This window comes from Nelusetta ayraudi, unplaced genomic scaffold (genome assembly GCF_046127955.1).
Source record: "Nelusetta ayraudi isolate G7.1 ecotype Tasmania unplaced genomic scaffold, CSIRO-AGI_Nayr_v1 ptg000011l, whole genome shotgun sequence".
In the NCBI taxonomy this organism is placed as follows: Eukaryota; Metazoa; Chordata; class Actinopteri; order Tetraodontiformes; family Monacanthidae; genus Nelusetta; species Nelusetta ayraudi.
Genome location: NW_027466061.1, coordinates 16,515,922 through 16,538,202, shown reverse-complemented (window position 1 = coordinate 16,538,202; position 22,281 = coordinate 16,515,922). Strand labels below are relative to the sequence as shown.

The 22,281-nt window shown below is 43.6% G+C and overlaps 1 protein-coding gene across 1 annotated transcript in view; it reads left to right on the top strand.

Moving 5' to 3' along the window:
* The window catches only part of cdh2 (cadherin 2, type 1, N-cadherin (neuronal)), a 58,503-nt gene that overhangs the window by 12,246 nt on the left and 23,976 nt on the right, over positions 1–22,281 (top strand). Inside the window, exon 3 of the mRNA XM_076021460.1 lies at positions 21,276–21,496. Coding sequence (XP_075877575.1) covers positions 21,276–21,496 — 221 coding nt within the window. The remainder of the gene's footprint in view (positions 1–21,275; positions 21,497–22,281) is intronic.

Below are 22,281 nucleotides of genomic sequence, written 5' to 3'. Positions count from 1 at the left end.
CACAGTTCACATGCTGAATAGTTTACTTGTAAAATCAAATCTTGGCATCTTCATCAGACTACAGGCCTAAGGAATTAAAATTCCTTGATCTTCCCGACCGGACAGCCCATATTCCTTCTGAGTAAGGACCACCAATCCAAGATGAAGTGCGCTCCAGATGTCTTGCCAAGAACATAAACAGATATCCATGGAATTATTACTCCAGTATTTATTGTTTGTCTAAAGCAACTCCCCCGCACAGGCGCACAGCTTGTCTTCAATAGCAAATCTTATTGGATAAGTAGTGGAAAAACAACAGTGGCAAAACCCATTTCAGTGTTTCCCTTCTGTAATACCAAATAATGCCTTGTCTGCCGGAGCTAAGGTCAAAAGACACAAACAAGTCTTTGTCCTGAATTTACCAAGTTTGGTCCTATCATTGTGTCCGAGCAGCACTGACATGCTTTGTTCTCGTTGTTCAGCTATGGACTCATGAGCTACTTTAGCAGTTAATTTGAAGTTGTCTATACTAGAATTATGCACTTCAATTTCTTAAAGAATTATGACATACCAAAATGCTGAAGTAGTGCGTGGCTTTACAGTATAGGACAGATGAAACCTAGGCATAGTAATGTATAAAATTACATTTTGGACCATCATAGAAATTTAAATTTAAGGCAGCCCTCTTATCAACCATTTATTAATTGTCTGCATTGTATAGTGACTACAGGTATTTCACTTTAAGACTCGTATGGCATGCTGTTATATGAGCATGTACAGGCTAACAATGCCAAGAACACTGATGCAGTGCCCAAAAACATCTATAGCCCTTTTTTTTTTTTTTTTTTTTTTTTTTTTTTGCAGGCCACCATTTTACAAGCTTCTCAGAGATCCCAATCTTTGAATCAATGCATTGTCACACTTTCAATTTACAAAGTTAATTCAAACATATTTTTGCCTTTGGGGCCGTGGCACTTTGTTTTGATAGGAGACAAACGTGCACCCAGGATGCTGTCAAGCTGAGTAGCTTGTGAACTGGGCCTTCACAGGCAGGAAAGGGTCCGTGTGAGCACAGCAGTAGGTGTTGGATCCTGCCGACAGCTGGAACAGCATAGCACAAAACAGCACAATGTCTCGCCTCTCTTCAGCAATCCTCTGATCTCTAGCCTTCATTTATTGGTCTGTCTGCAGTGTGCTCAGAAAATGCAATTGCACTGCGATTGATTTGTGTCTGTTTGATATAAGAAGGTCTAGATACTCAGCACATGCAAGTCTTGAGTTTTTTTTCCTCCCCTCTTGACTCTTAACTCCCTCTCCATTTCCATTTCAATCTCACTGTCTCCCTCTGTCTGTCCGTGTCCTCCGACTTTCGAAAATCCATTCTCAGTGTTCCAGACAGGCGAGACCACGGTTTCTTAGCTGCTTATCATGCCTTTGACCGGACCACCAAGAGGTCTAAGCATGTGTGCACAGGCAGCTGTGCACCACCGTTAACCTCCGTCCGGTTGGAGGATAAGCGGGGATTGGCATGTTCTCTGCCCATCCGGGTGGGTTTCATCAGCTCAAAAAATTGCGACAGCTGGAAACTGTGATTTTTTTCCCCCCTCCCTGTCGCTCCTTCAGTATGAGGAAGACAGTAAAGAAACATAGACAGAATCAGAGTGTGCATGTAAAGCAAAATGAGGTTGTTGCCGCTCCCCCTCCCCGTGTGGCTTGGAGGGGAGCAAATGTTGGCACATGTGTTGTGTGTTAGTGTCGACATAACCGTTTGTGCGAGTGGCCTAACGCGTTAAAGATGTGCGACTGGCTCCCCCACGTTCTGGTCCTGACTCTTTATGCTGTAAACATCGTGCAGTGATGGGAGGAAGGGCATAAGAAGAGTAATTTATGTGTGGAGGAGAAGCCCGAGATGAGCCCTCCCTCTGGGATTAATGGGAGTCTCTGTCTCTGTTCACAGGAAATATGAAAGGCCCTTTGTTTGTAAAGGCCTCGCTGCTGCCAGCAAATAACTACCCCCTGTCATATTGACAATCCCCCACCAACCTCTAAATTCATTGGTGTCTGCGCTGCTCATCCTTAAGCCCTACTTTTTCGCTGAAGTTGATGCGTTTTCTCATGTGTGATTGTGCACCATGCCTGCCGCACAAAATGCCCAGGAGAGCCGTGTCTGTGTCGGTATTCTGTCACTCCCACACCTCTGACCGTTTCCCGAGGAGGGAAAAAAGACACCGGTTCCTACTTGTTTTCTTCTTCTCATCTTCCTCTTTAATGTCTGATCTTCCCAATTCCCAGACCCACGGTCCGGTTTAGAAGGGAATAGCTCATTGCTTGTAGTTAATGTGTTACCGGTGGACTGTGCTTGTGGTGGTGTTTTATTTTTAGTGCTGGTGCTGGTTCGTTTTTGTCTGTGTGGCGGCTAAGCATACCTCCTTAAGCGACACTAAATAAAGAATGGCCTATCAGTGAGGGGAAATGACTGTTTGGCTCTAAACTGGCAGTGTGTCTTTCATCAGGTCACACATTGGTTGCTTCACACCTGCAGCTCAGGACAGGAGCGCGAAAGGCTGCTGGCAGGTGCTAATTGCCAAAAAAGACAGCCAAAAAAAAACAGGGCACGATCCGGTAAATATTGCCCAGCTATCTTTTTTTTGTGCTTTCTCCCAAGTTGAGTGTTGCTGAATCTTAAGGAATCGTTTCAAGGCAGGATGTTTCTTTTTGTGTCCAAGTTATTCCCTGAATCATCATGCAGTTCATTGTTTTCTGGGGAATTAGTATTTTCTCATTGCTCAGCCACTTCAGTGTGGCACTTGGATTAACAAAAAAAAAAATACTGTTTCCAGTTGCTCCAAGCTCGCCAACATTCCTTCCTTTCATTCACACGCCTGCCTTTCATTCTCTATTAAGGGCTTTAATTTTGATTGTTTGATAAGGAATTGGTAGAATGATAAACTCTTTGCGGGAAATTCTTTGGAGCAGCTGAATAATTCCTGGATAGCAACGTGAGCTAATCTATTGTTTTCCCTTCCAAAAATATAATCTTTCCTCTAACATACTTTAAATATTGTTGTTGATTTTGAGATGTCAGGGGTAGTTTCAGCTGTGTTTGCGTTCCTGCCACTGGAGTTGCATCTTGCATGCAGAGAATCTATTGGCTCCATATTGACTTCACCCAGCTACCTCCAATGGATTTGACATGGATAACATGGTTGGGCTAGTAACAAAAGGGTAGGAGGAGGTCCAAACCTGAAAAAAAAAAAAAAAAAAAACTCAGGAGACTCGCAACCAAAAAAGGAAAAGAAGAGCGAAATGGAGAAGGGGGAAGTTAAATGAAGAGGGCTCAAATTGACAAAAGCTTTGGGTTGTCAGGGGCAACCAGACTGGCTCAGTGTAATCTGCTCCCTCTCAGCCATTCGTTAGGAAAGCTCTGCCCTATGGCAGGACTGAATATGAGCTCGTCACCGGGTGAAACAAAATACACACATTGGATGTCGGCCTTGTAAATGATTTATAATTGAGTTTTCCGGAACTCAGCCCGGAGTGTGGAAGGGGCAGATCTTTAATGAGCTGTGTAGTTTGATGTTATTTTATGCCTTAATTTTAATACTTACGACGCCATTCATTTGTTTAATTTACTGGACTGGGAGATGATGGCACTGCTGGCGTAGTGGAGGTGGGCGGGGTTAATGGCCTTTCTCTGGGAAGGATAAGGCTTATTAGATCAGATGGACCTCCTGTCTCATATAACCTAATGTGGGCATGATAGACAGGATTCTAGGTTTGGGTACATTGGAACTATAAAACGAAACACATTCCCAGGTCCCTGGACTTTGTAATAGGCCATTAAGGGCGTGTTTGTAGATGGCGACTCCAGATGTCCCGGGTTGTAGCGCTGACTCCAACGTGGACTCGGAGGGGACATGAGGAGGAACATGGGTTGGATATTGCCACTCATTAAAATGGCCTGCTCACTGCTAGTGGACCCATTAAAAAAGAAATAAAAAAAAACCTTAATGTTCTTACCAGAGAAGCTCCACAATTCCAGTCGTAAAAAGGCAGAATTGAATTCCACATGACTTCTCCTCCACCGTAGCTCAGGGCACCAGTTGTCTGTCTGTGCTAAAATCCAACCCCTGGGCACCACTCCTTCACACTGTGGTGTGCACCATATGTTGCATTGATCTAAAAAACCTGTTTCCCCACTGGCCTATTTTAGCAGAGGACCTTGGCGTGATTGAATGGGACATATGCAAGAACAAAACCAAACACTCTAGTATTTGGTGAAAGATAATATGACTCCAGTGATGTTATTCTGATTGATTTATAGTGCAAAATGGGCTTTCTCATGTTACCGCTCGAATCATCTCTCATCCTTCTCCCCTCCAAATGCGTGCTTTGTTCCAAAGTACTATCGGTCATGACATGGGGGGGTTAATATTCTCCAGACACACTGTCGGGGACGGTATAGTCGTGTCATACTGTACGGCACCCATTCCTCTCTCGACATCCAAGCTTTTGTTTATGTTTGGCCCGTTAACTCGCAGGCACAGCTGCCACCAGGTCGAAGGTCTGGGGCTTTCTGTAGAGCCGATGACCTCCTAATGTGGATTCCAGTGAGGCAGAAAGGCAAATGTTTGTGCTTCCAGGACTCGCTGGTATCCCGGGTCAGTACAGCTGTCACGTTATCCCCTGTTCTGCCGAAGCCTTCTAGGTCGGAATGCAACACAATATCAAGCGGCGTCTCATCTGCAGACGCTCCAAGATAGCTGCTGCTGTTGTGACAGAAACCTGCATACTTAATTCAAAGGCTTCCGGCACTGAGTCTCAAGTCCCAGCCGGAAAACCACCAAATGTCCTTCTTTGAGGAATGAGTCTGATTTAATGCCCTTGTAATTTCATGCGTTCCCAATAATGTGGCATACACACAAGGTGATCAACATTTTTCCTGGATTATGTATACTGTGAGTGTTGTTCACGGCAAAGGGTTGTTAACTTTCTGCCCGGCTACGCTGGGTAAGTGTGCAACAATTCTCAACCCCCCCACCCCACCCCCATGCCTTTAATTTCATTGTGCGCTGGAATGTTTATTGTCTTGTTTGTACGCTGGTCATAATGTGTGCCAGTGGGAATCTTATTTACACTAGCTGGGTTTAAGAGTCTTGGCCGACACAATGGAAAGCGCCCCCTCTTTGCCAGTCTGTGGGGAATACACTGGTCTGTGTTTCTGATGGATGGGCCTTTTTAATGTGACAGTGAAAAGAAGTCCCACGGAGTTTGCCACGGAATGGAATCCAATGAAATCGGCTCCACTAGAGTTCTGATCTTATTCCTGCTCTTCTGTTTGCTGCTAATATTTTTTCACTTTTTTCACGTGCCTTATTAACTTTCCTCTCCTTTTATTCACTGCTCATTTTACCCTGGGATGAAAACCGATATGCAAACCGCTTCAGGTTACAGTGCGTGTGTAAGATCCTTTTCAAGTGGGGCTGAATTACCAGTTGGAGCTGAGCTGTGGGTATATTGGATGCAGGAACTGCTCCTTCTTTTTGCTGCGGGGCAAAGAAGCTCCTGCCCATTGTGAGTCCTTACTCTGAGGGATTTGTTATGGGGATGATCTTTGACCCCTGTACGCCCACATTATGTAAATGAGTGTACAAAAGAGGAGGGGTGTGATACAACTGTTTCCACAAAGAGTTTGTCTTGTGCCTGCGCTTTGATTTGCTTATTTATTATTTTGTTGTTGTTGCTGTTGGATTGAACACAAGGAGGCAATGGGAGTAATGTTACCAGTGGATAGAATCTTTGATGAATGTGTTTTCTCGTTTTTGTGACATTTTACTTTTTACAGCTGCTATCTTGGAGCAAGCAAACAGCGTGGAGAGAAATACAGAGAGGGACCTGTTGCCCGGCTTTTGTCATATCTTGTTATTTCAGTGTTCTGAAAGGTAACCAGATCCCACCGTCAGCAGCCCACCCCACCTCTTGTTTCTAAACGCCGTTTTTGTCTCTGAACACAAAGGATGGGAGGTCGGGTGGGGGTGTGGTAACACAAGATGGACACAACACGATGAGGTTCATGGACAACGCCCTTTCCCAGACTGCATCCAAGTGTATCAACTCACCATTTCAGGATGTGAATGTTTCACATTTAACCCCAAAGAAAGAAAAAAAAAATCTTTGCCACCGATATAAAACAAATTACTCAGTATGAGGTCCAAGTAGTTATGTGATTTACGGGAAAATATAGTGGTGGCGGCAGAGTTTATTTTGAGTGTTATCTGAAAACAAACTGCTTTTAGATTTGACAAAATCTAAAAGGTCCGTGCAAAATTAAAGAAATATAAAAAAAAATGTGTACAACACGTGATAGACTGTAATGCAAAGCATCAAAATCATAATTACTGAACTGCTTCTCATAGTGTTGGATTAGTACTTGCAAAAAATAAAACTGCAAAATGCTGCAGCTAAATAGTTAGTATATGCAATATGACCTTTTCAACAAAATTGGATGCTCCAAGAAGGGATGTGAAGTTGAAGCTGACCTTAATACTTCACTGGCACGACACTGTGATAAGATTTGAAGCTGGAGCCAGCATCTGTTTTATGCTCTTATCGTGACAGAGATTCCACCCCATTGTTGCACGTGAGGGCACTTATACTGATTGATTTGTTTTTCCTGTTTAAAATCAACAGCTTTTTGTTGTTTTTGCTCACAATTATTTGATGTAATGCTGGATCGGGGCCCGTGTCATTTTTTTTTAGAAGGGCATGGTCTTAAAACTCCACAAAAAAATGCAATGATGGTTGGTGGTCACCGAGTGTTTACTGCTGAGCATGTGCAACAAGATGGTGGGAGTAGATCAAGAGCAGGCAGTGGTCTGCATTCAATTTAACAACTATGAAGCTCGGAGCATTTGAAATTTGTTCCAATCCCTTGGTTATTGCCTTGATTAATTGAAGTTGCACTGCTGATGCAGTAAAATCTAATGTCAACTGCCGTTTGTTGTTGTCATTTTAACAGTCGTTGGCCAACTATGTTCTTTGAACTGGGTTTTTGGTGTAAGCGGGCTCATGTTCACAGTGTCAGCAATTTTGCTTGCCGGGCAGATTTTATAGTGTGTTTTCATTGTATTAATAATTACTACATTCATAAATATGCAGTCCTTTTGCTTGCTTTTGAAACTTTGAACAGTGTGATTCAAACCATATGTCCAAGGGGCTTGAAAGGGTTTCCCGCAGCTGGCCAGCCAGTCTGTGATCTCATCGCCTGCCATGTTTGCCATACTTTGCTGTATTTCAGGGCCCTGCCAAAGGCACACCTCTGCAATCTAATCATTTGTCCACAAATTTCCAAATCCCATGTTGACGAATAACCTTCAAAGCTGTCAGCGTCATAATGAAAACAATTGGGGGTGGTGAGTCTGACAGTGGGATACGTTGTAGGAATTTGCAAGCGAGTAGTTTTGTCGGTAAAAATGGAAAAAAAAAGAATCATTTAAGTTTTGAGTTGATGCAACAGTGGGTCCTCTTGTTTAATTTGTACATTTAGCATTTGTAGGGTCCATTTACTGCTGTAATGGTGTGGACATTGAGTTACAGCCTAAACAGCTCTTCGCGTTAATTATTAGCCTTTCTAACACAGTGGGATATTAAAGCTTGTTTTACTGCTCCATCAACAACCATGCAGGACTATAGACGTGTTATTGAATTCATATAATAAGAGTTATTAGGTCATACATCTTCACTGTCCATGTGTGTGGCTGGGTGTGTCCACAGTGGTCATAGAGGAGCCAGGCAGTTCAAATTGGTTAATAAGCAGCTGCGCCATACAAGACTGCTGTAGATACAAACAGAAAAATAAAAAGTTATGATTATTTTTTTTATAACCTCTGCTCCGTTTATTACCTACATCCATCTAAACACGTTCACGCACCTGGTGCATACAGACTTTCTTCAGAACAACAAATGAAAGGCTGACTTGTTGCGTAAGGTTATATGAGTTGAAGAAAGTAATGGGATTAAACTACTAAAATAAAAATTGTACTCTGCCAAAACAAGAAGCGCTCGGAAGACCGAGGACAGCAGGCGTCGGCCAAAGTCTGTGTTTGACTGTGGCTGTGGTAATGGAAGTAAGGCATCCTTCACCGTCTCTCTTGGTTTGCCCATTCCCTTTTAAAAAGTAGGATCAATTCCAGTCCAGAGAAATTGCTATTCTTTCAGCTTCAGGCATGGTGGCAGAGTTTAAAAGAAAATATCCCCCCCACCTGAAACCATTTAACCCCCCAGCTTAACCAACAAAAGAGCAGCGCTGCATCCCGCCGGCACCGTGTGCCAGGCTTATAAATACCTCATCGCTGGCCTCCTCCTTCTCAAATGCAATAAAGGTTTTGCATTGTCACCAAAATTACATTGCATCCCCAAGTTTGCTGTAACCCATTTGTTCCTTGGTAAACAGTTTTGCCACTTTTACACCAACTTCTGCACTTTTACACCGACCTCCACACTATCAAAGTAGCAACTGGTTTTGCTCCTGCTGGGATAGCAGTTTTTTTTCTCCAGTGAGCGATAGGAAAACTCCGACTAAACACTGCACATGCTCCGACTTCCCTCTGTCTGCCTTTGTCTCTCTCCTGATCGGTCACGTTGGCTGAGGAGGAGGCACAGTAGCATCTCTCATGCCTGCATTGAACTAACAATTGAATCGTTAATGAACGTCCAGGGTGGTATCGTGAGGACAAATGGTCGCAGCTGGAAGGCAGCATTTGCGACGCAGCTAAAGGGATGTTTTCCTGGTTTCCTTGAGACCTCCTGACAGCAGCAGCCCAGGCAGTAATTCATGCATCTGCCACCTGCTTGTTTATGCCCACGCTGTCAATGTTGGTGTTACCCAGACAAGGGCTCCCATCATAGTGAGGCGACAGACTTTCCCCCAAGGTCTGGCAGCATATCTGCAGGCAGCCCGTTGTACATTTGAAACTGATTTGTACAGGGCCATGCTGTGGTTTGGTGTTATAGCTGCAGACAAACCGAGGACAGATGTGTGTGGAGTCGTTTTCTCTCTCCCCCCGCCCTTTTTTTTTTTTTTTTTTTTAGACTTGACCCTCCCCCAACACACATGCATACGCACACCCTTTCCAGTTCCTCTAATCTGGGACTCATTGTGTCCGTAATAAAGCCCAGCTGCAATGATCTGTCTTTGAACCCACTCAGTTCAGCTGATTACATGGAAGTAAGAGGGCTCTCCTCTCACACAGTGCAGTCACACAGCCGAGCTCCCCACATGGCAACGCTCTAGTGGTCCCCTAACACAGATAATGCATGTGAGAGGAGACACTTCCGCGTGCTGGGCCAATGCCAAGGCGAATTGCGCACATCTGATGTTGTATCCGCAACTTTTCAAGACTGTCAGATCTACCGGTATTTGCACTGTCCTGGACGGATATTCCTCACTCTCGCGTGTGTGTGTGTGTGTGTGTGTGTGTGTGTGTGTGTGTGTGTGTGTGTGTGTGTGTGTGTGTGTGTGTGTGTGTGTGTGTGTGTGTGTGTGTGTGTGTGTGTGTGTGTGTCCTTTCAAACTGCAAAAATACCTTTTAAAGCTTTTGTGTTTCCTTTTTTTTAACACTCCATCACTGCCATTTACTTTTATTTTTTGTAAATAAGTGTTTTAAATACCTTGTTCACTAAAAACCCAAACTCAAAATTTAACTTTAGACTTATTCACTATGGTTAATGCTGAAATTTAACATGTAAATTATTGAAAATTAAACCCAGTAAGTCGCAAGACACAACAGCTCACGTTAACATTGTGTTTTTAGCCAAAAATATCCACTGTGGCCATCTAGCCAGGATCCACGTTCATATTAGTTTCTCACGAGGGTATCCAATCCTATTTGGATGTAAATGAACTCCATTAAATTGGCACTGGCTGGAATTCTTTCTCTACATCAAACTCCAGAACAGCTTTGTGGATTAGAAAATGTCACTTAGAGCCTCCGCTGGCATAGTGGTGAGCAGGGAATGAGTAAAATTTTTACACAACATCAATCCAATACTTCAATTTCTGGGGTTGGATTGTGTAAAATTGCCTCTGCTCAGAAAAAAAAATGCATATGAATATGACACAGAAAGATGTGTCACTCGTGCAAGTTGATGATGCAGTGACTATGAAATGCTGAACTTCTTTATTAAGAGACAGAAAACAACCAACGGCCTATCAAGTATTCTGAACTGTGTGTCTGTGCCAAACAGCATTTTGTTTTATTTTTATACAACTTGGTGAACAGCTTCAGCTTCTGAAGTCAATAACCGCTTTTAAATTGACTTGTTTATCAGCTGTATGTGTGCATGTTTTGGCTCCTTATGATTGATTCAGCTTTGGGAAAAGCAGTAATTGTTCGCAGTGATTTCCCTACCGCTAGAGCTCAGAAGAACCTGCTGTTCCCTGTCCTTCGATCACCACGATCACTGCGTGTGGGGAGAAGGTAGTGGCAGCGGGTAGTGGCAGCGGAGGTCCCTCGTGGTCTGCGCTCACTATCTCAGCCGCAGTTTGACGTCTGCGGGAAAAGCGCGATTGACACGACAACTTTTTTTTTGTAAAATTCATACAAACGTGCGTTTTTTCCTCTTTGTTTGCTTTCTCTGACTGGAGCGACACATTATAAGCTGCCATACGCCTGAAAGGCTGCGTATGTGCGTCGACTGCGACAGCTTCTAAGGGGAGCATTGGGCTTGTCTCTAATCTTCTCTCTGTGTGCCTTTTGTCTCCTGCTTTATGCACGGGCTAATTGTGTTTCAAGCGGAATTTGACACGTATTGATTCAAACGTGCGATGGCAAATGCACACACTCTGTATATTGGCAGCTGCCCTAATCCCCCTCTTTCAAGAAGAAGCCTTCTCCGTGCTGTCATTGTTTTTGAGGATGGATTTCTTCTTCCTTAACCATTTTGTCATCCTTCCAAGCAGCTCAGTGGAGACATGCTAAAAAAAAAAATGAACCAAAAAAAAGCGACTCCGGCGCCGTGAGTTCTTTTATATGTTGGTTTGTTTTGCTCCTGTGAAGGCATTCGGATGGTGTGATTAGTCAGTGTTGCATAGGGCAGTGAGTAACATAAGGATAATGGCCGGTAAGTGTGACTGTAATGGTTTGCCCACCATAATGATTCATTTGCTTTGTTTGGCTTGGAAAAATGCTTTCAAATGTCTCTCAGCACTGCAAGATATGTCCTAGTTTTCCCTCTTTGCTGCTGCTCAGCCACGTTTTGCTTTGAAATTCACAAACAATTTGCCATCCAATCCCTCTAGGAACATTTCATCAGCTTTATATAAATGTACAATTCAGCGCGATTTACAGGTTTTCTGTAATGAAGGCGGTTGGGGAGAATTTACAGTCTGTTTTTTAATGTTTATGTATGTGAAAGCATCTTTGTAAATCTTTTTTTTTCTTTCACTCGGAGATGCAGCCGCGATCTTACAGTATAATAGCCTTCTCCAGGGGCTGTCGGCCTCATCTTCCTTTGTCTGCTGCTTTGTTTCTCCGCCAAAGAGGATTCACATGCCTTCTCCCCACTTCTCCCGGCGTGCATACTTTCTCCCAGTGAAACAGCAGAGAGGCAGTGAAGAGGCAGGGATTCCATTAGCTTTGTTCTCAAAATCTCTCCATGAACTCTTGACTGTGGCACATGACAGAACGGCCCCCCAGCAGCTGGTCGCTAGTTTTCAGTCGTAATCAAGCAGATTTTGTATTACACCTGATGCTGTTCAATTGCAATCAATTCAGGTGGGGTGATACACATGCATAACAAGCCCTGTGCAAAATCCCCACATTTTGATTCCAACCCAAATTGGTGTTCTGTCTCTATTTTGAGCAAATGAAGGGATGAAGCCAGGCAATATTTGTATATCGGTGTGTGCGCACCCATACCTTATGGTTTTTTTTCTCTGAAAAAAGGCTTAAATCGTGAATAGAATGCAATGTTTGTCTGTGTGTGTGTATGTGTTCAGTTAGCTTTGTAATTGGATGCAGTGGAGCGCATCACTCTTTACCTGAGCAAGTCATTTGCATGAGTTTGACTGACAACAGAGCTACTCAGGGCAGCCGCAGGTTTTATTTCCAGCCAACATGGAATTGCTGCACAAATGGCACCCTTTTCACTAACTTTGCTATTAAGTCTTGGTCAATGTTGCCGATGGAAGGTTGGTATCTGATTTATATACTAGATGTGTATTGTACCGTGTGTGTGTGTGTGTGTGTGTGTGTGTGTGTGTGTGTGTGTGTGTGTGTGTGTGTGTGTGTGTGTGTGTGTGTGTGTGTGTGTGTGTGTGTGTGTGTGTGTGTGTGTGTGTGTGTATATATATATATATATATATATATATATATATATATATATATATATATATATATATATATATGTATGTTGCCATCATTAGAAAACGGCAAATAAAATGTATGTGTAGTTGTGTGTTCACTTTTTGTTATGAAAGTTGAAAAGTAGTTCAGTTCAGAAAAAAAATGTGCCTTCAGTCAAAACATAAATACATGACCTTGCCAGCAATGCTGGTTATTCATGTGACTATTTTAGTAACATTTCTTTAGGTAATGGTTCATATTATGTTTGTGATCTGTAAAAGCAGATGTACTGTGAGCACAACATGTATAAAGAGGAGTCGCTTCCCCCTCTAGTAAATGGTGGCTTTTTTCACTGGCTCGACTTGGTGTTTCATTCATTTTATGTCAATTGATGACTCCAAACATCAGGCTATTTTAGGAATCTATTCTCCCTAACGTACTTTCTGTTTATGTAATCAAGCATAACTGGATGGTACATGTCTTGGTTGATTTTGTGAGAACTGTCTTTGTCTTTTCACCAGTAAAGTTCCCCTCTGTGGACGGATTGCTCCCGACTGTTTCTCAAGAATTTGGAAATATTGTGTTTAGCCTACATTGTGGGTTGGGAGTCTCATTTATTATTTTAATTACAAAAATTACATTTGAAATATTACTACTTGTAGAAAATACGTCACTGACTAAATCAATCAGTTGTCCATAAATGAAATAAGTCCCATAGTTCCTGAGCTCTAAAATCACTGGCTGTGCTTCCATTGACTCAACTAGGTTAATGTCAGTATTTTTGGAATTCCTACAGCTCTGATTATATGAATGATGGTAAATATTGAGCTCCAGCCTTGGGGTGAGCAAAGTTAGACTATATCACTCACATTATTTCTCAAGTCTTCGAATTTGTCTTTTTTTTTTTTTTTTTTTTTTTTTTTTTAGCAAAAAAGCTCTGAATAATGATTTGGCATACAGTTGTTGGTAAATTCCATTTGGCCACTTGGCAGCAAATCACAAAAGGGAGCCCACCCTGTTGCCGCGTATAAAAAAAATCTTCCACGGACCAGTGAACATGCCAGTGGAGGTTACCTCATCGCTGACCGTCCTTCTTTGTCTGTTGCATTTTTGCTATGGCATTTCGACTCAGATGATCAAGGGGAAGAACTAAACTGATCTGAGTCGCTGCTTCTAAGATCAAAAGAATCTAATAATGTCACATCACAGGTTGCACTGAGGCAGTTTTAGTGCCCGGCCCTCGTGATCAGCCTTGTATCACAAAATATCAGCTTAGTTTGAAACCAGAGGCGCAAGGCTTCACAGTAATAAGTCGACGTAGCCACGAGGCAACAACAGGCTGCTTTGCTTGACGCGTTGCTCCTCTCCTGGCCATGAAACTCTGCATATGTTTATTAAAATGAATCTTTGTTGCCCGTTCTGTTATTTCTCTACAGACTGCTCAAGATGCCGGGCACACAACAACACTGTTACAATACCACACCGCAGTTCCGCACAAGCAGCACGGCGGTGGAGCATTACCTAAAATGAGATTAATGTTGTGTACGGTCAACAGAGGACACCCTTTGTAATAAGACAATAAAATGTGACGTATCTGGTAAATCTCAGGGCATCTCATTGTTTCAGGCTGGCCTCTTCCCTCGCACAGATTCCTTCACCATACCACTCCCTGCTTTTGTTCTCCATCCCTGCCCTCTGTTAGCCATTAAAATCTTTTGTAGATTAAACAAAGCAGCCCGAGCCAGCAGGAGCAGACTGAAGGCAGAAGATGTAGATAACAATTTAAAAAGCATGGTCTCTTTTCGAGGGCAGGAGGCCAAGGAAGTCTTTATTTCATTAAACTCTGAACTGGCGATAAAATATTGCATTTTTGGAACAGTCTGGAGTCTAGTGGAAAGTGAAAGGGCAGAATACAGTGGTATTTTGGCTCAAATGTAATGTTACTGCTGCCATATTGAGTCTAATTAGGCTGTCACATTGCGCCACGTGAGCAGTATGAGAACAAGTGACACTTTCCGCCTGTTGCTCCTTCCATAGAGTGACATTCTTTCCATCTGTGAAACTCCATAACGGCCACATGGATTAAGAAATGCCAATAGAGCCTACATCAACATCACCATGATGAATACTAAATGAATGGAATACCAATTTTGGGCAAATAATCCATTTAAGAAGCAATTATTAAAATGAAAAAAAATAATAAATAAATTATCTTAAGAATCAGAATTGTATGCCATTTTCAACACAACATGAATGTATTCCCAGTCACCTTTGCCATGTACCTCTTTTTTCAGCTATCCATCATGTGACACACTTCACAGCAATCTGCACTTGCTAGCATTCAAAAGGGTTTCAGAGCCTGGCAGAAAGACATGCAGTGTTAGGAGAGTGGTATCTGGGTAATGTGGTCAGTTTAATACCCCGCTAAAGCCTCTCCATCAAGCTGCTTGTCTCAATAACTCGCAGACTAAAATCCCAGTAGCTATGCACTGATAACTGCGGAAGGATGTAGCTTAGTCTTATCAGCTCTTGGCTCCAGTGACACTGTAATCCACACAACGCTCCACTGTCTTTGTACTGCGAAAAACACAGACGCACATCATTTACCAAACAAAGGCTGTTAGAAAAATTGTGATTTATTTTTCCCCTCCCCCTGCTTACACTTTCACCCCCACTCCCTCCTCCATCCCCCCTGAAAATTCCAATTTGCAGAGGTCAAATATTACTTGTTCAAAAGAGCCTTATTGTCATCATGCATTTTTTTCTGGTACAGGAAAAAGGTTTGTCTTAAAAACGCTGGGAAAGCAAGATGGTTCAGGTCTCGCATTGGCCACTAACGATTAGTTGGGTTTCATCGCTCTCAAGAGCTCAGCAGGTATCTACCTAGCATGTGGTTTGAGTGTGGCTGCTTGGTCGTCAGCGAAGAGGATAATAGTAGCCATTATAATGATGATTGCTGCAGAAGGGAACAAGAAATAAAATAAATAAATGAATAAATTAAGGCAAACTGATGTAAGAAAGTAAAACGGCGGTGACTTTTGGCTTGGTGGATGTCTGCTGGCATTGTAATCGTCAATTCAAGTTCAGCAGCTGCCAAAAGTGGTGGCCATGCCTTTGGAGAGCACGCCGGGTAAAATGAAAATCGTTTCCTTCTCCTTAGGGCCACTTTGCTAGATAAAGGGGCGCCTAAAATCTCTGTGTGAAATTGAGCAAGCTCATACGGCCGCAGTCATTCAGGCACCCGCGCTACTTACATTTCCCAGCGTGTAACTGGTGCGAGCGTGTGCAATGAGGCTAAGTAGTATCGATACTATGCAGAGGTGCTCCTCATGTATCTCAAAACGGAGGCACCAGTTTGAAGGAGGAGACAAGAATGCACGTCAAATACGCACACTGGAAAATGTCATAATACAACAGCCAGCTGCTGGTTGTAATATGTTGAAGTGCTGATGGAATGCCACTTTAGTTTACTTAATTGGCAGAGATGCCAAACAGTGCAAATGCTTGCGTGTCTTTTCATGCAAATCCTTTACATATTTCAGGCCCCGGCTATACCCACGGAATGCTTTGCATGTTTGATGTGCGCGGCGCATTAGTAACATGCCTTGGAGGGCCCAAGTCTGGCAAAAGGCTGTATCATCGCTTCCAGATTCAGGACTTGGCTACAGTTTACTTTCTCTGAAGAATAGCCTTTTTTCTCTGCAACAGAGGAAACCTTGGTCTCTCGTTCTCCAGCCCAGCTTCTCCAAACAAGGCGTGGCGACGGTTGGAGGAGTCTGAAATCAGTGTCGGTTACAACAAAAGGTGCGAGATGTAATGCTACAAGGCCTCTACTGGGGTGAAATGCAATATAAAATGGATGTTTTAAGCTGGATAAAGCTTCACTAAAAACTATTGTGTTTTCATTTGCTAATGACGAGCTAATAATGAGGGTTGCACCAGACACTTTATACAGGAGTGGAAGCACTATTTGTACATTACTCCACTCTGTCACTTACAGTAGGTGCCCTGGTACTTCTGCCTCAGCCGTGTACCCTTGAGAAGTGCAGTTTCAATCCTCTGTATGTGTTGCACATATTGCAGAATTGACGATAAAGCTACCGTGAACCTTGAAAACTTGCACTGTTATAAGAGTGGGTCCACTTGAAAAGGCGGCGGTCATCCTGTGCAACCATGTTTCTACAGTAGCCCCGAGCCTGGATCAGCTCACGGTGATTCTACCATGACGTTAAAGAGATCAAGTGGGTCATCCCAAAACAGGAATTAACATTAACATTGTGTGCTGTTTGCTTTCTGAGCTCTAAATATGCCCTTTAAAATGACTAGTTACTGTCTATTGTGTTGATCATTGTGTTTTTGTTGAGTTGTGTATTTGTGTAGTGGTTGTAGTTGTGATAGAGGTCTTGCAATGTGCTTGGCTTTAAATATTTTTCTAGCTTCCAAACAGTACGGCACACTGAAGTAATTAGACCAATATATCACTTGCCAGCTTAATCTTAATTGATATCAACGCGTGTTTTTAAGCCACTGTTTGCTTGAACGCTGAACGTGCGACACGAACGCAGTCTCTCTGCCTCGCCTGCCTAATAACGCCTTTTAAAAAAGGAACAGGGGAAAAAAAGCAGCTGGTATTAAAATAATCACGCTCTCAAAGTTTCACAGTGCTTTGTTAACGCTCCTGCCTTGAAGCATTTGCATTCATAATCACTGCATCAGAGGGAAAAAAGAGGAACGCGGGAGAGACAAAATAGCATATGCATGCACAATTACGCACAGTAAGCAGCCATTTCCACCCAAAGAAACCAACAGCATTAGTGTGTTGTGCTTTCAGCCGTTTGTTTAATAATTGGGCCATTACTGAAAATGCTCTGCAGCATATTTTCAAGCACAAAGTCAACGTGCTGAAATTAATTAGCCATTTTTAGGCCCTGTTTTTTTAAGGATTTCATGTACGTGTAAATAGGGTACAGTCCTCATAAAAGCTTAAGAATCTTACAATCGGTATTGCCAGAGTGGGCCGCTCAGCTAAAGCCTGGCGGCATTAATTTGTGAATAATGCTTTGTGTCAGGGTTTTTCAGGGCCGGGTCAGGTCATTGCCACCGAGGTGTTCGACTGGGTCTGCATTGGTCCGCGGCCAAATGATGAAACACCTCTGCTGAGTATTTCTCAGGTCGCCGGTGACCTCATGTCCGGGAAATAAGCGATGCTATATTGGGATGATCTCACCTGAGAGTTTTTGAGCTTTGTCACATTTACGGCACGTTAGCTGGCCTCGGCGCCCGGCCGCTCGCTCGTGGCCCGGCGAGATAAAGCCAATATTGCGGAACACTTTCTTTGCCACTGTGCGCTGACGTTTTCCATGCACCGAATTAAATCTGTCTCCCTCCTGCCTCCCACCCGTCTCTCGCTAACTATTTGCGTCTGCTTGAGTTAAAGTTGTCACGTGACGGAGTGGACAATAGGGAGGCACTCAGGCACTACAGAGAGGTTAGCTGGGTTTTTTGTGTGGCTTGTCACTGGGTGTGGATGGTGGCTCTGAGCTGTGAATAGGATCATTGAATCGGAGGTAATTTTGGGCCCCGGTGCAGGGCATTAGTTGGACAGGCCTTTCTGCTGACGGGCCCGTTTCTCTCCCTTTCCCTCCAACCCGCTCCCCAACCCCCTTCTTTTTTTTTTCTCTCTTTTTTTTTTTAAGAGCCCCACCCCCAGCTCCCCTGTCTGCTGCATCGGCATTTCTATCCAGACCGAATGCCTTTATCGTGGTGCCCATGACGACACGTCTGATAGGGCGTGGCAGCCAAGAACTCTCTTGGCCTTGTACCTCTGGGAGCCAACGCATCTAGATCTAGATAAGCGGGAGCGACCAGGCTGAAGCAGTGCCACGCTACACATTTCTGTGTGTGTGTGTTTTTTTTTTTTTTTTCCCTGAGCCACCAGAGTATGCCTGATAAATGAATAGACGTGCGCTCGACATCCTCATTCATTATCATTGGAAATGGTGACGCCTGCCGGGAGTTAGCGCAGTGATTTCCATGGGGGTCTGACTATTGAAGGGCCCCTCAGAGGGTCCTGGTGGCCAAATTTCATGTGGGGCTGAAGCGGTTGTGCTTAGCTCAACAAGGCACTTCTGCAGGAAAATGAAATAAAAAAAAACAATGCTTGAGAGAAGCGCCGGTTGTCAAGTTTACAGCCGCACATTCTCATAAAAGTATTTTAGTCACACGTGCCAGAAAAGAAAAGAAAAGCAGAAAACGGAAACACATGAGCAGCAGTTCACACACATTCACTGTGACAACTTCAAGCCAAATCTAATATATGCAATTTCAAATTTCAAAAGGCCCAGTGTGTAACATGGATTTAGTGTAGCGAGATCACAGAATACGCTACGCAGGATGTCACTGTTGGTCCCTGCGTGCTACTCTTCAAAACATAAAACCCTGAGCAGATCCATCTTCTGGGACACACGGTTGCACATTATGGCCGCTTCTCTTCAACTGGCCAGGAGGCTGTTATCGCCTTTTTAAATGAGTTATTATTTTTATTTTTATTTTTAGCAAATCATACAACAGTTTCACAACAGTCCAAAATACAAGATAACACAAGATAAGGAAATGAAATCAAATTTTTCAACGAGGCACTACTTAGAAGCATCCCTTCAGGTTTATCTATTTTAATTGCAACTAAATTTACAAACTAAAAAAAGCAGATTTTGTCTATCATCCAACTCCCAATTTCAGAATTAACAAACCCGCTGATTACGTTTTCCACATTCTGCAAGTCAAGATTGATTCCTCTATCTGATCAGTAGGTTCTTCCCTCCCCAAAGTGCTATTACACAGCTGTCAGAATACTGAGCCATTGCCTGCGTCCAAGTTGAAGTTCATACATTTATGGACAGTCTTCTGCGGTATGTGAGTGATTTTGACAGCTCCTTGTTCTGTATTCTACCTCTGTCCGAGTATCTGCTGACTTGGGCTGGCTGGTGATTGCCTCAAGGCTTTGAGTTTACAGGCGGCTGCCTCTAAGGCAAAAACCCTTGGAGGGAAGGTCATCTATCTGATGTCAGCTCTTACAGGTTCAAAGTGGCAGGGTGTGTGTGTGTGTGTGTGTGTGGGGGGGGCTAATTGGTCAAGGGTAATTTAGCAAAGGCATCCAGGAAGGAGATTGTCAATATCAAGTGTATTCCGGCATAGAAGAGAGATCTTGTCATCTTCTGTCTTCATTACTGGAACTGCTGCGCTTCCACATTGTGTTATTCTGGGCAGAATTAAAATGTTCAGGTGGCATAAAGCCCTCTTTACAGCACCAGTTTTATCATACTGTCACTGTTTAAATTGCTTTGGACGAGTGGTAATAATTGCAGCGCCACCTGTTTGCCGCAGCGGTTGTGCTGTTTTTCCAGTGTGACATCTTTGTCAGGATGAAAATGTTTTGTGATTGCGCTGCTTGTCAACGCCTTTCCTACGGCAAGCTTTTACTTATCCATCCATTTATTTATTTATTTATTTTTCTCTGTGCCCTCTTTGTAACTTGGGCAGTCATTTTCACATTTCAAATTGCGCTCGTTTGTATGGGAACACTTGGTGCAGCCAGAGAAAGGAGCTGGAAAATAGCCCCCAATCTATTCTGCATTCATTCCTTTTTAACACCACCTCTTTTTATGGGCTTTCCCGACGATGCTCTACCTGCGGCCCGTTCAGCGCCAGAGCATCTGCATGAAACAAGCTGCCGCAGAAATGCTCACCAAAATAAAGTACAATTCAGCCGATCTTCACGCAGAGATGCAGCAGCAGGATGGCGAGAGGCATTCCAGGAGAAATGTTTGCATGGTGTTTGAGTCAATCCATTAAATTAGGCCTTCGGGTTAAATTTATGACTTCCTTTAGACCCCGAACTGTTGCAGCACATCCTCTGCCCCAAATCCCCAGAGGAAGGTGGTGTGCGAGTGCTGATGGTACTCTGAAGACATCGGCGAGTCCCCAAGGTAGCTGCACAAAGGAAGATTAGGCACCTCCTCCCAGGCTTTTGTTAAGTAATTCCACATCCCCTTTAATAATTCAAAGCAGCGCCGGCCGAGCCTCCGCGCAAGCGATGTGATCTCTGTGGCCAGAAGGAGTTTTTATCTCTCCTTTTATGCTCCGTTGTGCGGTATAAACATGAGGGGGTGCCTGACAGGGAAATGTATCCAAACAAAGGGATTACACAATGAAGCATTAAGGTGCTGAGGTGTGTGTTTGTGTGAGAGTGCGCGTAGGCTGTGGCGCGCTGTCACTCACTGGCTTACACGAGCCGGTGTTGTACTACTGCCACCGAGGCACCGCTGGGACTCGAGCTCCCATGAGCCACCTGTCTTCCTCGCAACCCCATCTACATGTGTGAGTTTTCTGTGCGAGCAGTCTGATGAAATAAACATCACGCACATTCCCGCTGTCTCCCGAGGAGCTCAGGAAGTGGTGGCGGATGGGGGGGGGGAGCAATGCTTGTGTACAAAGGCTTCTGCAAGGGGAATAAAGGTTTCAGCAAATTTTAAACTTATATATACGTGTGTGTGTGTGTGTGTGTGTGTGTGTGTGTGTGTATTTTTTGTTTTCCTCAGCTCCCAGCGCATCAGCTTATTTTGGCAGCCCAATTTACACATCAGGGTTTTTTAGGAATTTGGGGATTTTACTTGATTGGCACTAAAGGTGCTCACTTTTTGTGGGTAGATTTTTATTCTCCCTCCAGCTCTTCCCTACTGTACCTGCTTTGAGGAATACCTCTGGGGCCCAGCTTGAAGTGAATAATGTATGAGCAAGAAGTAGAATCAGAAACCCTTTGTGGGACTGTCTGTCTGTCTGTCTGTCTGTCTGTCTGTCTGCATTCCAACATAAGCCATTTCCATCCTGTTTCTTTTGAATTTGTTTTCCCTGGGCTTTTTTTTTTTTAACTTAAATTTGTCTGTCTCTTTGCAGTGAGGTTCGTCGACTGTGGCCGAGGAGGTCTGGTGAGATTTGAATGCAGCAACCCGTCTGATTTCCGGATAGAGGCCGACGGCGTGGTTTATGCCACCAGGAAAGTCCAGCACTCTGCACTGACTGCACTGCCGCTGCTTGTCAAGGCCAGCGACATCGACACCAAACAGCAATGGGTGACTCAAGTTCGGATGACACCCTCGGCAAACTCTGGACAGCAGGTAAACACATGTCAACCCCTCCCTTATAATCCCTGGCCACCAACTGCCCGCGGACGTACAGTCATGGGCTAATGGCTGGTTTGTGGGTTTACCGCAGAGTGAAAACCTCTAATATGCAACGTCTCGTCACTTCTGTGGTATGACCTGCCCCCTCACGTCATGTGCATAGAGGTTTACAGCTTCTGTACACTACCGTTTTAAAGTTTGGGGTCACTGATTCATTTCTGCATTCAGAGAATGAATATCAAGTGTGTATTGCGCCGCCATCATTACAGAAGTTGAATGTTGAATTAGTTGTGTTTGGTAAACCATAAAAGAGTAAATCAAGCAACATATTCTCTATTTAGGCCCTTTAAAACAGCCTGGCTTTGTTGTGTTCACACAGCATTTGTCGCACTTGTAATTCTCTCAATCACTTTTGATGAGACGTTGGAAATTGTTTCCATTAAACACTAACGCTCATAGTGATCGCAGAGCATTGAAGATCATTATTTCATAAAACTGGTTATCATAAGATTCATGCAGAAATTAATCAGGGACCCCAGACTTTTGAATGTTATGTATTTCAGACATTGTCTAGACTATGTTAAATGAAATACAGGTTATTTTGGAAGTGCAGCCAAACCCTGTGAAACTCTCATCCTGCTGTCAGAATCTTGCACCCGCCTGAGCCTGCTGCCATGACATGAAGGAACCATCGAGCCTCCAGTCACCACAAATAACTTACACTTAATAAGCATACTGCACATTCACAGATGAGCCGTTCCCCAAATTGTAGCAGGTGT